This window comes from Enoplosus armatus, chromosome 17 (assembly GCF_043641665.1).
Source record: "Enoplosus armatus isolate fEnoArm2 chromosome 17, fEnoArm2.hap1, whole genome shotgun sequence".
Lineage (NCBI taxonomy): Eukaryota > Metazoa > Chordata > Actinopteri > Centrarchiformes > Enoplosidae > Enoplosus > Enoplosus armatus.
Genome location: NC_092196.1, coordinates 16,125,604 through 16,137,978, shown reverse-complemented (window position 1 = coordinate 16,137,978; position 12,375 = coordinate 16,125,604). Strand labels below are relative to the sequence as shown.

The window sequence follows — 12,375 nt, the reverse complement described above, 5'->3', positions numbered from 1 at the left end:
TATTAAAGACATGAGGAGGTTAGATACAGCATTATACCATCACCTTGTCTCAATCTGGTGCTGAATCCTCTTAATGAATTAGATTCTAATTTTTATTCTGGACACAAAAGTTATGAATGCAATAACTTCATATTTAAAGGAATACTTTGACACTTTGGGAAATATGCTTATTTGCTTTCTTACTAAGAGTTGTAAAACAAGATTGATATCACTCTCATGTCTATATAGTAGATATGAAGCTACAGCGAGCAGCTGGTTAGCTTAGCTTAGCACAAAGGCTGGAAGCAGGGGGAAAAGTTAGCCTGGCAAGAAATAGTCCAACACATAATCCACCAAAAAACAGCTGTCATTTTTACACTTAAACAAACAAGATGTGACATGTTAATTAGTGAACTTTAGATGTGCTGGTTTTGTTACATTTGGACAGAGTCTGTCTAGTTGCTACTCCCATTTTCAGTCTTGGTGCTAAGCTAAGCTAACTGGCTGCTCATCGTAGCTGATACAAGATTTGTAAAGACTTTTGTTAGACTCTGAGCTTAACAAATCCAGGTATTTAACCAACTTGGACCTGGATCTGTAGTGGAACCAGCTGCCTGAGCTCAAACCTATTACTCAGGAGAAGTAACACCCAGAAATATATTTGGCAATATATTTGGCATAGAAATGCAATAACAGCTTTCAGTGTGAATGGGAATGGACAAAAAGACGACCATAACTAAAACTTGTCAAAGGAGATTTTTCTGTATCTGTTCTTTTTTTTTAACTACAGGAGAAACACAGAGCAACGCTGTTTCGAAATCTTGAGTCATTTTAGTAGTGCATGTGAGGATTTTTCTTTCAAGGCTAAATAACTTAGTTTGAGCTTTCTATGAAAAGGAAAAGGGAATTGAGAATGTGGTGCTGCATAACTGAGCTCGCCTCTCATAATGTCTGCAGAAACTTTAAATTCCTGAACCAGCTGGGAAAAAAACTGTGTGGGGAAAGTGAGTAATGCTCTACTCTCTCAACAACTAATGAATGTGCTGCTGAACAAGACAATGAAACCCCAACGTATGAATGTGTGTAAGCTTACAGCAGCTGTTGTTATATATGTTCTTCATCAGCTGCCTTGTTACAACAGGCTCCAAACATTGACTTCCATATTGGTGGTTTATGTGATATGAAAACCGAAAATATCTCTCTGCAGTAATTTTGCGTTGTAAATATTATATGTGAATGCACCATCTGGTCATGCATCTGGTCCTGCTAGACATGCCAGTGTTATACATGATGGCGTTCACAGCGTCCTTTGAGGGAAACTGGTTTTACCTCCTTCTTAATTCCCTCTACAGTCCTCTACACCTGCCCCCTGCCCTCCCTCCGTCAACCTCAACCTTTTCTTTTAGAGTGATCCAGACTTTTTCAACAGCACTCAGTTACTATTGAGAACTCTACACTGTTATAAGGGCACGGCGGAAGAGAGGAACAAGTAGGGAACAGGATGATCTTACACAGAACAGAAGCGAATGGAGTGGAAAGCGGGACACGGCAGCCTGACTACAGACCTTAGGCTACAAACTGCATTAAACTCAATGCAACCTCCCACCATGTTGTCTCGTGTTTCATGTGCTTGTACACACAAACATGAGTGCATTCACGTACACACACACACACACACACACACACACACACACACACACACACACACACACACGCATGCACTGGGACGCTCTGTTTTAAGGTCAAGTGACGGTAGCCTTGGTATATGGCTTTTTATCTTTGGGAGAGCACATCTCATCAAACTCCATGTGACACTTCAATGTCGTCTTAGTATGGAAACCTCTTAACCTTGTAGAATGGGCAACAGAGAATTTCATGTAAATGTATCTTTAAACTATTTAGAAAAGATGTTAAGTCTAAGTTCTAAGAAGTGTGCATTTTGCCTATAAAGATTAGGACAGATTTTAACCAGATTTTAACCCTGAATTGGTTGCCCTGACTAATGTTAGCCTCAGGCTGAATTTTTGTCTGATGACCGACATTTGACGTGCAGATTGGAGGGGGGTCACAAGGCCTGATTCATTGCCTGAATCATCAACAATCTGGCTCACGGACAGAATTCTGGCATGAAATCTCACAGTTTAAACCGTTTCATGATCTGATTTCCCACATGGCAGCCATCAAAAGATCTGTTATAAACTGTAGTGAGCTTGTTTTAATATTGTTATTTAATATTATTATTTAAGACTACTGTGGTATAAAATTGAACATAGATGCAGGGCAGACAGACAGACAGACAGACCATATTACCTGCCTCTTCCAGCCATCTGTGGCTTCATATTTCTCTTTTTTCATCTTACTTGCCCTTCATAGTAGAATTGCACAAAGTAATGCAGCCTTTCTCTCGGTTTGTCTCATCTGAATCTACTTTTTCAAATTGTCACTGGACAATGTGTTGTGGCCAGACAATTGATCCATACAGCTTGAGCATAAAAGTTGCAGGTTCAGATTAAAATGTGCGGTGTGACGCCCACATGTGTGGTGTCCACACAGACAGCGTTGCTGCTGCAGCGCTGCTACTGCCAGCCCTATCTTTCTACATTGAGTTTGCCTTTGATAATGATATCAATAATCGAATGTTTCATTTCATTTCATTATACATTTTATTTATAAAAAGGTTAAGAGGCCTGTGTTCAATTGTAAGTGCTGAGGAAAAAAATACAGATATATTATTGTTTTTTCATGTCTGTGACATATTCTTCAGGTATAGACACTGAAACTGTAGTGAAAGGCGTAATGTTGCTGGTATGATCAATGATCAATATTACTATTAACAGAATCCTGCAGTCGAACCTGAGCCGTGCTGCTCACGCAGGCTGTGAGGCTGCTTTAACCTGTTGACGTAGGCAAGGCACATGTGCCTGAAATGACAAGTGTTTGACACCTGGAAATTACCTGAGAGACAGGTGTTAAATAGTTAATATCACAACCGTCACACCATCTCCCGCATCTCTTCTATCATTTTTTCCTGAAGCCTTTTTTGTTTCTCCTTCTAATGATATCTTTCTCTTCCTCAAAAGCTTGTGTCTGTCTTTGCCTCCAGGGAGTCTTCCTCTCCCTACTTTTTTTTTTTATCCCATGTCACTCATTTGTCCTCTCCCACCACTCCCAAAGCTCACTTCTGTTTCTTGCTGAGCTGCTTTACATTGTCGTCAATTTCTTCTTCATTCCCCAGATGTAGACGATGATTCGATGATGGAAGGAAACTCCGCTGATACTGACTTTTCACATAATATTCTTTATTTGCATCAAAGATCAGGATCAACAGGCATGCGCATCTTAACCTGTACAGCACCCGTAGCCGAATCAGTACTGCTGCCCTGAACACTGTTCAAGCTCGTCTTTTATACCTTTAAGCATACATGGGGTTCTACTACAAAACATGAGTCTGTAAAGTTCTGTTTCCTGTCGAGGGGTCAGGAAAAGAGACCTCTCAGAATGACCTTTCACATACCAAAGAAGACCACTAAACAACAATACATCTTATCTTTATGGGACCCCAACATCTGCTAGTTGTGTTCCTGGAACGCATCTTATCTTTATGGGACCCCAACGTCTGCTAGTTGTTTACCTGGAACATTGCATACATGGCAACTTTGTACTGCATATCATTTTCTGAAAAGACTACTTTTATGATTAGTATCAAATAATACACATCAACATCAACATATCTGCCTCCACATCGGTCTCTAGTGGTAGAGGCCAAATCCGCATTCCGGTGGCATGCTTGTGTTGTTGCTGTCTGCATCTGAGGATTTTGAGTCTGCATTTTCTCCCTCTCCCCATAACCTGGCTCTTTTTCCACACAAAGAAAGCTCACAGCTCCCACTTTTAGAAAATGGAGAGAGAAAACACATCCGTTTGTCTCTACTTTCTCTCCCCCCACTATCATTATTTCTCTCCATCTTTTCAAACTCTCCGCCCAATCTTCTGCTTGGACACACAATCCCCCAACCTCCAACATCCCTAGAGTCCTGTCTCTTTATAATACCAGGAGTCATCAATGCAGTAAGAAATTGCTTCGCCAAATTGCTGTGAAATGTGCGTCGATGCAATTGGTTTGCTCAGAAGGAGATGGAGCAAAATGGCGTTTTCCTCCAGAGGGGAGATGAAGGCTGAGATTACTGGTAGTGATGTTATTGTCGTCAATAAGGTTTAAAAGCGTGTGTATTTAATATACTACTATCTGATTAAATCCTTGATATACATGTTTTTCCACAGTTGAGTGTAGTGCAATCCTGATAGGAGTTTCATTTAGTGTTTATTTTCAGCAGGCCGGCGAATCCAGGGAGAGAGTCGAGCTTAGAGCTGGTGGGATGAGGGAGTAGGATGGAGCTTTCAGAAGCTTTAGTGAGAAATGAAGAAAATTGAGCAGGATGAGGTGTCAACATAAAAGGTGTCAACAACAGTGTGTGTGTTGAAAGCAAATAGCTTTAGATCTGTTGCCACACGGACCATTTTGGTTGTTTCATTCTACATTTTATTACCGCTGCAGCATCTTGTGGGGCCAATAAATAAATTCTAACTGTCTCTGTTCAGTGATTAAACTATCTCACTTGATGCACTTTTTGGCTGCTGCAAAGCAACATCAAACGATTAACAGAACAGCAACTTACTGTACTAAGAAGTGCAAGACACCAAAAATAAGGAACATGCAACAATCAGTCGATTAATCGATGGGCAGAAAAGTAATCTGCAACTATTTTGATGATTAATTAGCTGTTTTCAGTCAATTTTGAAGCAAAACCTTTTCTGGTTCCAGTTTTTAAAGTGTGCATATTTCCTTTCTCAGTTCCTCAGTTTTATGTCGGACTGTTGGTCGGACAAAACGAGACATCAACTTGCCTCTAAGAAATCATTATTATTATTATTATTATGGTGATTTTTCACACATTTTTGACAATTTTGAGAATAATCGTTCATAGAATAGTCAGCTGCAGCTCTGCTATTTTTCAGCTTTTTAATTTCAACATTTTCAGTATTACTCGAAACCCATTTGATTCTTTCCTCAAAAAATATCAGAATTTGATTGTTTGATGAAGCTTCACTTTTTGTACTAACATACCCACAATGTTTTGCAAACCAACTGAAAGTCCTGCAGAGTTCAAACGTTTGGTGGTTTAATAGATTTATGTGATAGACACGGCACTAAATTCTATTTCATATCACTCTCAGAGGTTAAAGTACTTGTGGGAGTGAGGAATAAATTGCTTAGCCTTCCCCATGGGTCAGAGCATATGGCGATTGATATTCAGTGACATTTCCACCCTGTCCAAATGATATTGTGAGCAGGGATTCAGGGAAGACTACACCGCAGATAAGCCCTGGGCTCTTCCCTCACACACACACACACACACACACACACACACACACACACACACACACACACACACACACACACATCAATACGTTCTTTAACTTGCTCTGTTTAGATAGCACCCCTCCCTGCCTGCCTTTGTGAGGTGTAATGCCACAACAAAGTGATACACATTATACCAGCTAACAAATAGGCTCAGCTCTTTAAATTCAGAGTAAGTGATATACATTTTCAGTACGCCTTCCACAGTCTAAACAACCCTAAAGCACATTCAGCAGCCCAGCCATGACTCAAACCTCTGTGCTAATGTCACAGCATTATTTCAGTAATGCCTCAGCGGCACGTCTGAAATGTCTTCTTAATGTCTCAGTCAGTCTGAGTAATACTTCAGCAAGGTCACATGGCTTCTAGTCATTAATGGTAGCTGACTGAGGTATCATAAATCCTGAGAGAATCGTCTTCTGCAGATTAAATGGAGCTGGAGAGGTTTAAGCTGTCGCCAACCCTGACACCTCTGCCACCACAACCCTACACACACACACACACACACACACACACACACACACTGCCTGAAGAGCTGAGAGATGCCAAGTGAGCTGGGTGTAGCATGAGCCAGAGGGCCAGGAGATAGGCTGGTGATGCCCGAGGAGTCTGACGTGATCCCACAGCACAGAACACACACACACACACACAGAACACACACAGACAATGGACAGGAGAAAAACAAACGCACAGGGACACTTAGACACGCAGCACTGACCTTAAAGCTCCAGTAGTTGGGTTGTTGCTGTGGAGTTCATGAAGGACAAAAGAGGTGAGGGAGGGAGACAGACAGAGAAAAGTTAGATACTTACTTCTTTAATAGTGGCTGAAGTTCACTGACAAAAACAAACCATTGTAAAAAAAGAAAAAAAAGGTGCATAAAACAAGCTGTACATGAGATGAGATAGAGTCTGAATGCAGACACAAACATCCAATACATCCTCTTCAAACAAAACCTGATCAGTTGCATTTCCTAAATTGTTTTTGTGTAATGTGTGACAGGTTATTTATGAACCTCATTAATATTGTTGACAGCTTCATCTAATGCGACTATCTAAACCACAATCATTAAGTTTGATTGGTGTTAATGCAGGGGGTGGCTGTGTTTTGCGGTCGTCGGCTTACAGCGCCTGAAACAAGATTGTGCTGTTGCCTGTAACTGGGAAGGGGAGAAAATGAAAAGAGTGAAATCGAGTCAAACAGCAGCCCGCTCTGTTGTTCTGACGTTGGCCTTTTTCCCAGACTTCTCCACCACAGGCAAGCAACCGCTCTGTCTCCTCCTCCCTCTCTCCTGTCTCTGTGGCTTTCGATCCACCTGCCGTGCTCTTTTTATCTGAACCTCGCCACCTCACCTGCGTATTTTCACCAGCCCATGCTGTATCTCTCATCGGTCCATTTGCCCTTCCCGCTGCTCTGCCATGTATGAAAAGGTGCTTGCATGTTAGCCGAGGCCTCAGGAAGTGAGCTTTCCATTAAAACATAATTACCCCACAGTCATAACCGGGCCAAGCCACTGATGGCCCAGAAATACCTCAAAATGACACGGAAAATTAAAAAAAGATTGTGCAGAGTTCATGAATTTTAATTCTAATCCAAACTCTTATTCTAGTTCTTATTCTTATCTGCAGGCAATTTTCAGTCCATTCAGCCTCCCTTCTGCAGGAATCGCATTACTCTCCTGGCGCAGGGATGAAAAAAAAGTGACAGGCAAGTTTTGATTTATGATAGTTGGTGGTTTTTCATTATCAGCCTTCCATTTTAATACTGTCTCAACAAAAGCCCAGATTACTTCAGTAAACACGAGCACCACAGGGAGCGTTTTCAACTGATTATTACCTTATTGTAATCTAATCTTTCACTTAATGTTCCCTCATTTGGCCCTAATGTCATTCTTCTTTCTTCTCTCACTTTATGCTCTCCTCTCACGCTCTATTTCTTTATGTATTGAGGTGCAACATCTTGCTTGGTTTTGGGACAATATTAAGTGTTATAATTACACTGATCCAAGGAGGTAATATATCCTGGCCAAGAGGACACCGAGCCATGATTAAGTAACATCTGGTCTAACACAGTGTAACCATTTACAGACTTTATACAGGTTAGAGCTGTGTCCCAATTGCATACTACACGCTACTAGTATACTGCATGTGTGTACTACGTACTCATTTGTATTAGTGTGCAAGACACCTATATATGTTGCAGTGTTATACAAATAGGACAGGATATAAAATGTGTGCAGACTGATGCCAATCAAACTTATATACTAACTGTATCCAGCATGTACTATCTTTATAGTGTACTGTTTTGCAATTAGTATGCAAGAAATCGACATATTTAACTGTTTTATACTAACAACAAATGACACTACTCAGTAGTAGTATGTACACAACATATGGCGTGTCTACACTGATGACCTACAGCCAATACTGTGCCTGAACGCATCCTGTGTAGACACTGACTCTGCTCTGCTAATGTGCTGTTCATAGTGCTCACTACACCTTCTGTGTACAAACTGTGTTACACTTTGTAAAGTTTTATTGGTGGTATCATTCCAAAAAGAAAAAAGCTTTTTAACTGCGAGTACGTTCTCCACTGCTGTTGTGCAATGCATCATTAGACAATAGTGTCCATCAACAGCTGTTCATCCATTGTTACGTCATGCACCTGCATCCTTGTGGCACTTCAGGTGTCACGTGGAACATGGAACTGAGTATTGAGGCTTTGTCTTGATCTTCTGTGGCTTGGGTTGTACCTCATTTGATTGTCGCTTTGGACAGGAGCATCTTCTAAATCAATAAACGTAATGTAAAGCAGATTTAGTATGCACACTGGCATCTTTGAGTACACACTACACGCTCAAAACCTGCTTCGAATTCATAACAGTAGCATTATCAATGTAGTAGCATTGACATGGGACACAGCACAGAGCTGCACCTGCACTCTAAAAGGTAGTAGCTATTCCATTCATTGTATGTGTATTATCCACCAAATAATGTCTGGCTGATGGAGAAGGGACTTGTGCTCTTTATAATTCATTGAATATATCTGGAGTGCCTAGCCTCGCTGGAACTGAGACAAGTGGGACACTCAAAATGATATGGAGCATAATCTCAACCCACGCTTCCTTTTGCCCATAGCATATGAATTTCTACCAACGTATGTCAAAGCAATTATTATTAAAGACAACTCTTTGATGTGACGCTGAGGAGAAATTTCTGTCTCCCTGTTCTTTCTTCTGGGTTTTTAATGCCATATATTGTCGCTGCCCAGTGAAAACCATGTATGTCTCAAGTCTGAAGGATTAAGTGATGATCTGCACCTCCTCTGTCAGAGGTGAGAGGTCACAGGTAAAGTGGGTCACTTTCAGGGATAAGGTAATACACGGGCTTGTTTCAGGTTGGATTTGTATTGGCCTTGACTACGTGATCATGTGTCAGTCATTTATTCTGTGTAGTCAGCCAGTAAAGCTTCGTCCTTGACCATCTGTTGAACTGACAGCGGCTCAGGGGCACCATTGGTGCGTCATAAATAATTGCTGTTCACTTGTTCAGACAACATTAATGATTTTATTTTCCCACAAAGCTAAATGACTCTGAGAGCTGGCTTTAATGGTGCAGAAGTGATTTGTGGTGTTGTGAGTCTGTCACTGCCAGTGTTTCTCTGTTTGTTGCCTTAATGAGGCTTACTCACACTTCTCAGGTAAAGTAAACACATTCATTCTTCACCGCCTCGTGTTGTTTTAACTGTTGCTCCAGTGACAGCTGCAGATATACTGAACTTGAACTTTGAGTTGCAAGTACTGCACTGAGGGGGTGTGAGAGCAGTTAAGCAAACTTAAGAGGGCCTATTTCAATATTACCTCTTAACAATTCTCTATCGTGGCAATCATCACTGCAACTAATGCATTTCTTCTGTGCAGAAATCATATTCAAGACATTGTTTTATGTCAATCATTATCACGCTAACTCATTTAGCCATAATCCCAGATGACAGACAAAACTCTTGACTGAGGCTCTACTACTCAGCTCATATGTACATCTTGTCATTTTTAACCTCCTGTTGAATCAAATGTGCTGTGAGCTCTGAAGAGACAGAGTTCCTGATGTCAGACTAAATTTGGGGCTGAGGGGCTGAATGCATTCCTGACTGCAAACTAAAGACACCCATGTATGCATTTACACACAGGCGTGTGTGTGCACTCAGTTGGCCACAGAGCTCCAACAGAAGGACGTAGCCTCGCAGAGAGGAGCGCTGTATTACCTGACCTGCATGTAAAGCAGGCTGCACTCACACCACCCCTCCTCCACCCCCGTCTCTTTCTCATGTCGTCATCCTATCTGCACACCCGCCCCCCATCTCAAACATTCTTGCTCTTTCCCCCTCAATCCTCCTCTGGTCTAGTTTGGTGTCTTGACGTTACCGCAGCCTCTCTCCCTTCCTCTCTCTGTTTTAAAAACACCTGCACTAGTCTCCACAGCAAATGAACGCTCACCCAAACAGACGCACAGAAGGCTCTCTGTACAGTTTACAGTATTCATCTAGCTTGGGCTTCTGCCTGCTGAGCATACGCACACCGTCACCACAACAACCACAACAAACACAACAGGCGTGGAATCTAATCCCAGCTGGCACATCCTTATCCCCCCCCACACACACACCTCTCTACAACAGCCTCCGGCTTCCAGTTTCAAGCTCCCAGTCCCGTCTCACCTGCAGTGCACCTGTGCCTGTCCACCACTCCAGTCATCCCAGGCTGTCCGTCAGGTGCAGCGAATCCTCATCGCGTTTTTGCCTGTCTCTCTCTCCCTCAGCTTCTCTAACCCTCCCTCCCTCTCCCTTACTCTCTCTCCCTCTCTGTCTCGCTCTCCAGTAGCACATGCGGCGGAAACTCTTTATTTAATTCATTACAACACCAGCCGATTAACTCCTTCGCAGATGGGTGGCTGGCTCCTGCTGGTGCTGGCTAATTGAGCAGCGGGCTGCTTGACTGGCTGCTGCGCTCCTCTCCAGCTCCTCCCCCCCCTCCCTCCTTCCTAGCTGTCCATGCTCTGCACATCCACGAGATGACAAGGAATCCTGGGCTCTGCTGTTTCCTCCCCCGTGCAGTGAAAATGCCCTGTCACTTTAGGATCTGTCCACTCTCCCGGCTGCTGCTTAAATTTTTTACCGTCTGCCTTCCACTCGTTATTCCTCTCGCTTCTGTCGTCATTATTGCACAATTCCTCTTTCTCTACACAACCTGACCTTTGCAATGCGATATCCCTTCTTGCCATTTATGGGAGAGGTTGCCACGGCAACTATGGACTCCACCTGTCTTCCACCCGCCCACCCTCACTCGCTCTCTCTCCTTTTCACTCTTTCCCCTGACATGTTTTTCTCTCACGGCATTACACAGAATTGACCCTTTTTTAAATTCACACAAGTAGTGGTGCTCACACAGAGAGAGAGTGTGTTTGTGTACAGTAGGGTGTGTGTGTGTGTGTGTGTGTGTGTGTGTTAATAAAAGATAAAAAAAAAGAGCGAGAGACAGCTGTTGTGGCTGTGAAACTGGTCAAAGTATAGACTACATTTGTAGGGGGAGAAGATTTGATGAAAAGACAGCAAAGCAAACATTATCCACAAGTGTTCAGAGAACTTCATTAGCATATGTGCAATCAGTATGTTCATGTGTGTGACTTCTCGTCTTCCTTCATGCCTCAACAGCGCCAGTCTTGTTCTCTAAAGTCTGACGATCTCTAATAATACAGATACAGAGACCACCTGACAGCCTTCCATTATGTATTTTCTCTCCCTCAATTATTTCAATGAGCACAATGTGCAGCATTGTGCTGCTTTTATCTGACGACACATATGACGCCACCCAAACTATTAACTCTTTATATGATGGGCCTTTCTGTCTCTACATGTGACGTCATTTTCATGACCCAATTGACAGTAGTAGTTTGATTACCTAAAGACACACATACTGAGCACCAAATGTCATATGTCAAGTGTCATACTTTCTCCAAATGGCAGTAAAGTGAGAAAAACATGAAACTTATTAATTCATAATTGTACATTCATTTGACAATAACATTGGGATGATTTATTGTCAGACAAAATTCTTTTGAAGGGTAAGAAATCGTCATGAGGCGGCGAACTACCTGTTCTCGTGCAGACCGCTCTGATGTACCCCTCATGCTGGTGTGGGAGGGTGAAGGCGATGGTGGGTTGTGGTGTGGGCTGTGGTGCGGATGCTGCAGCTGCTGCTGGTGCTGCTGGTACTTGCTCTTCAGGTGATCCATGAAGGCATCCCTCTTGCGTTCCATGTCCGCCTTGTGCAGGTTGGTCAGGGCCTCCAGGCTCTGGGCGGCGCTGACGGTGTGCCGGTGCTCCGACGTGTGCACCAGGCCCACATTGGAGAAGCGTCGAGCGCTGTTCCCCAGCGTCCGGTACTCCCGTGGATATTCCAAGTCATCTGTCGAGATCATGTGACTGCCACCACGCTCGGCATCTGAAGGACGAGGACAGAAGAGGGGAAGGGAGCATGAAGGATGGGAAGAAAATAAGGGAAGAGAAGAAAGAAGGAAGCGGTGGAAAGTGTGCAAGAAAGAGGTGAATCACCACCCACACAAGCATGCAGAAAGATTTCAGGGTGGAGACGTACATACACGCAGAGCAGGCACACATAGGTGGAAACAAATAGAGCAGAAAGAAGGAGAGCGGAAAAAATCAGGGAGGATACAGGGAGGACAGGAGAGAGAGAAAGAGAGGGAGAGGGAGAGAGAGAAAGAAATGGGATGGGATGTTAGACTATTTGCCACCAGGACGGAGCGGTTCCCTGCAGAATTATTGATTTCAAGTTCTGAAGGGAAGAAAAATGAGAAAAGTAAAATGCTTCTGCAATAGATCAAAGGAAGAAGCTCAAACTGAATTTGTTTTGCTGGATATTCCATTGTGATATGCCTTCTTGTCATCTTAAGTGGCTTTCATTGTTT

General features: G+C 42.8%; 1 protein-coding gene across 1 annotated transcript in view; it reads right to left on the bottom strand.

Moving 5' to 3' along the window:
* Positions 1–12,375, bottom strand: part of srcin1a (SRC kinase signaling inhibitor 1a) — a 55,052-nt gene that overhangs the window by 26,013 nt on the left and 16,664 nt on the right. The window contains 2 exon segments of the mRNA XM_070922985.1: positions 6,117–6,143; positions 11,542–11,891. Coding sequence (XP_070779086.1) covers positions 6,117–6,143; positions 11,542–11,891 — 377 coding nt within the window.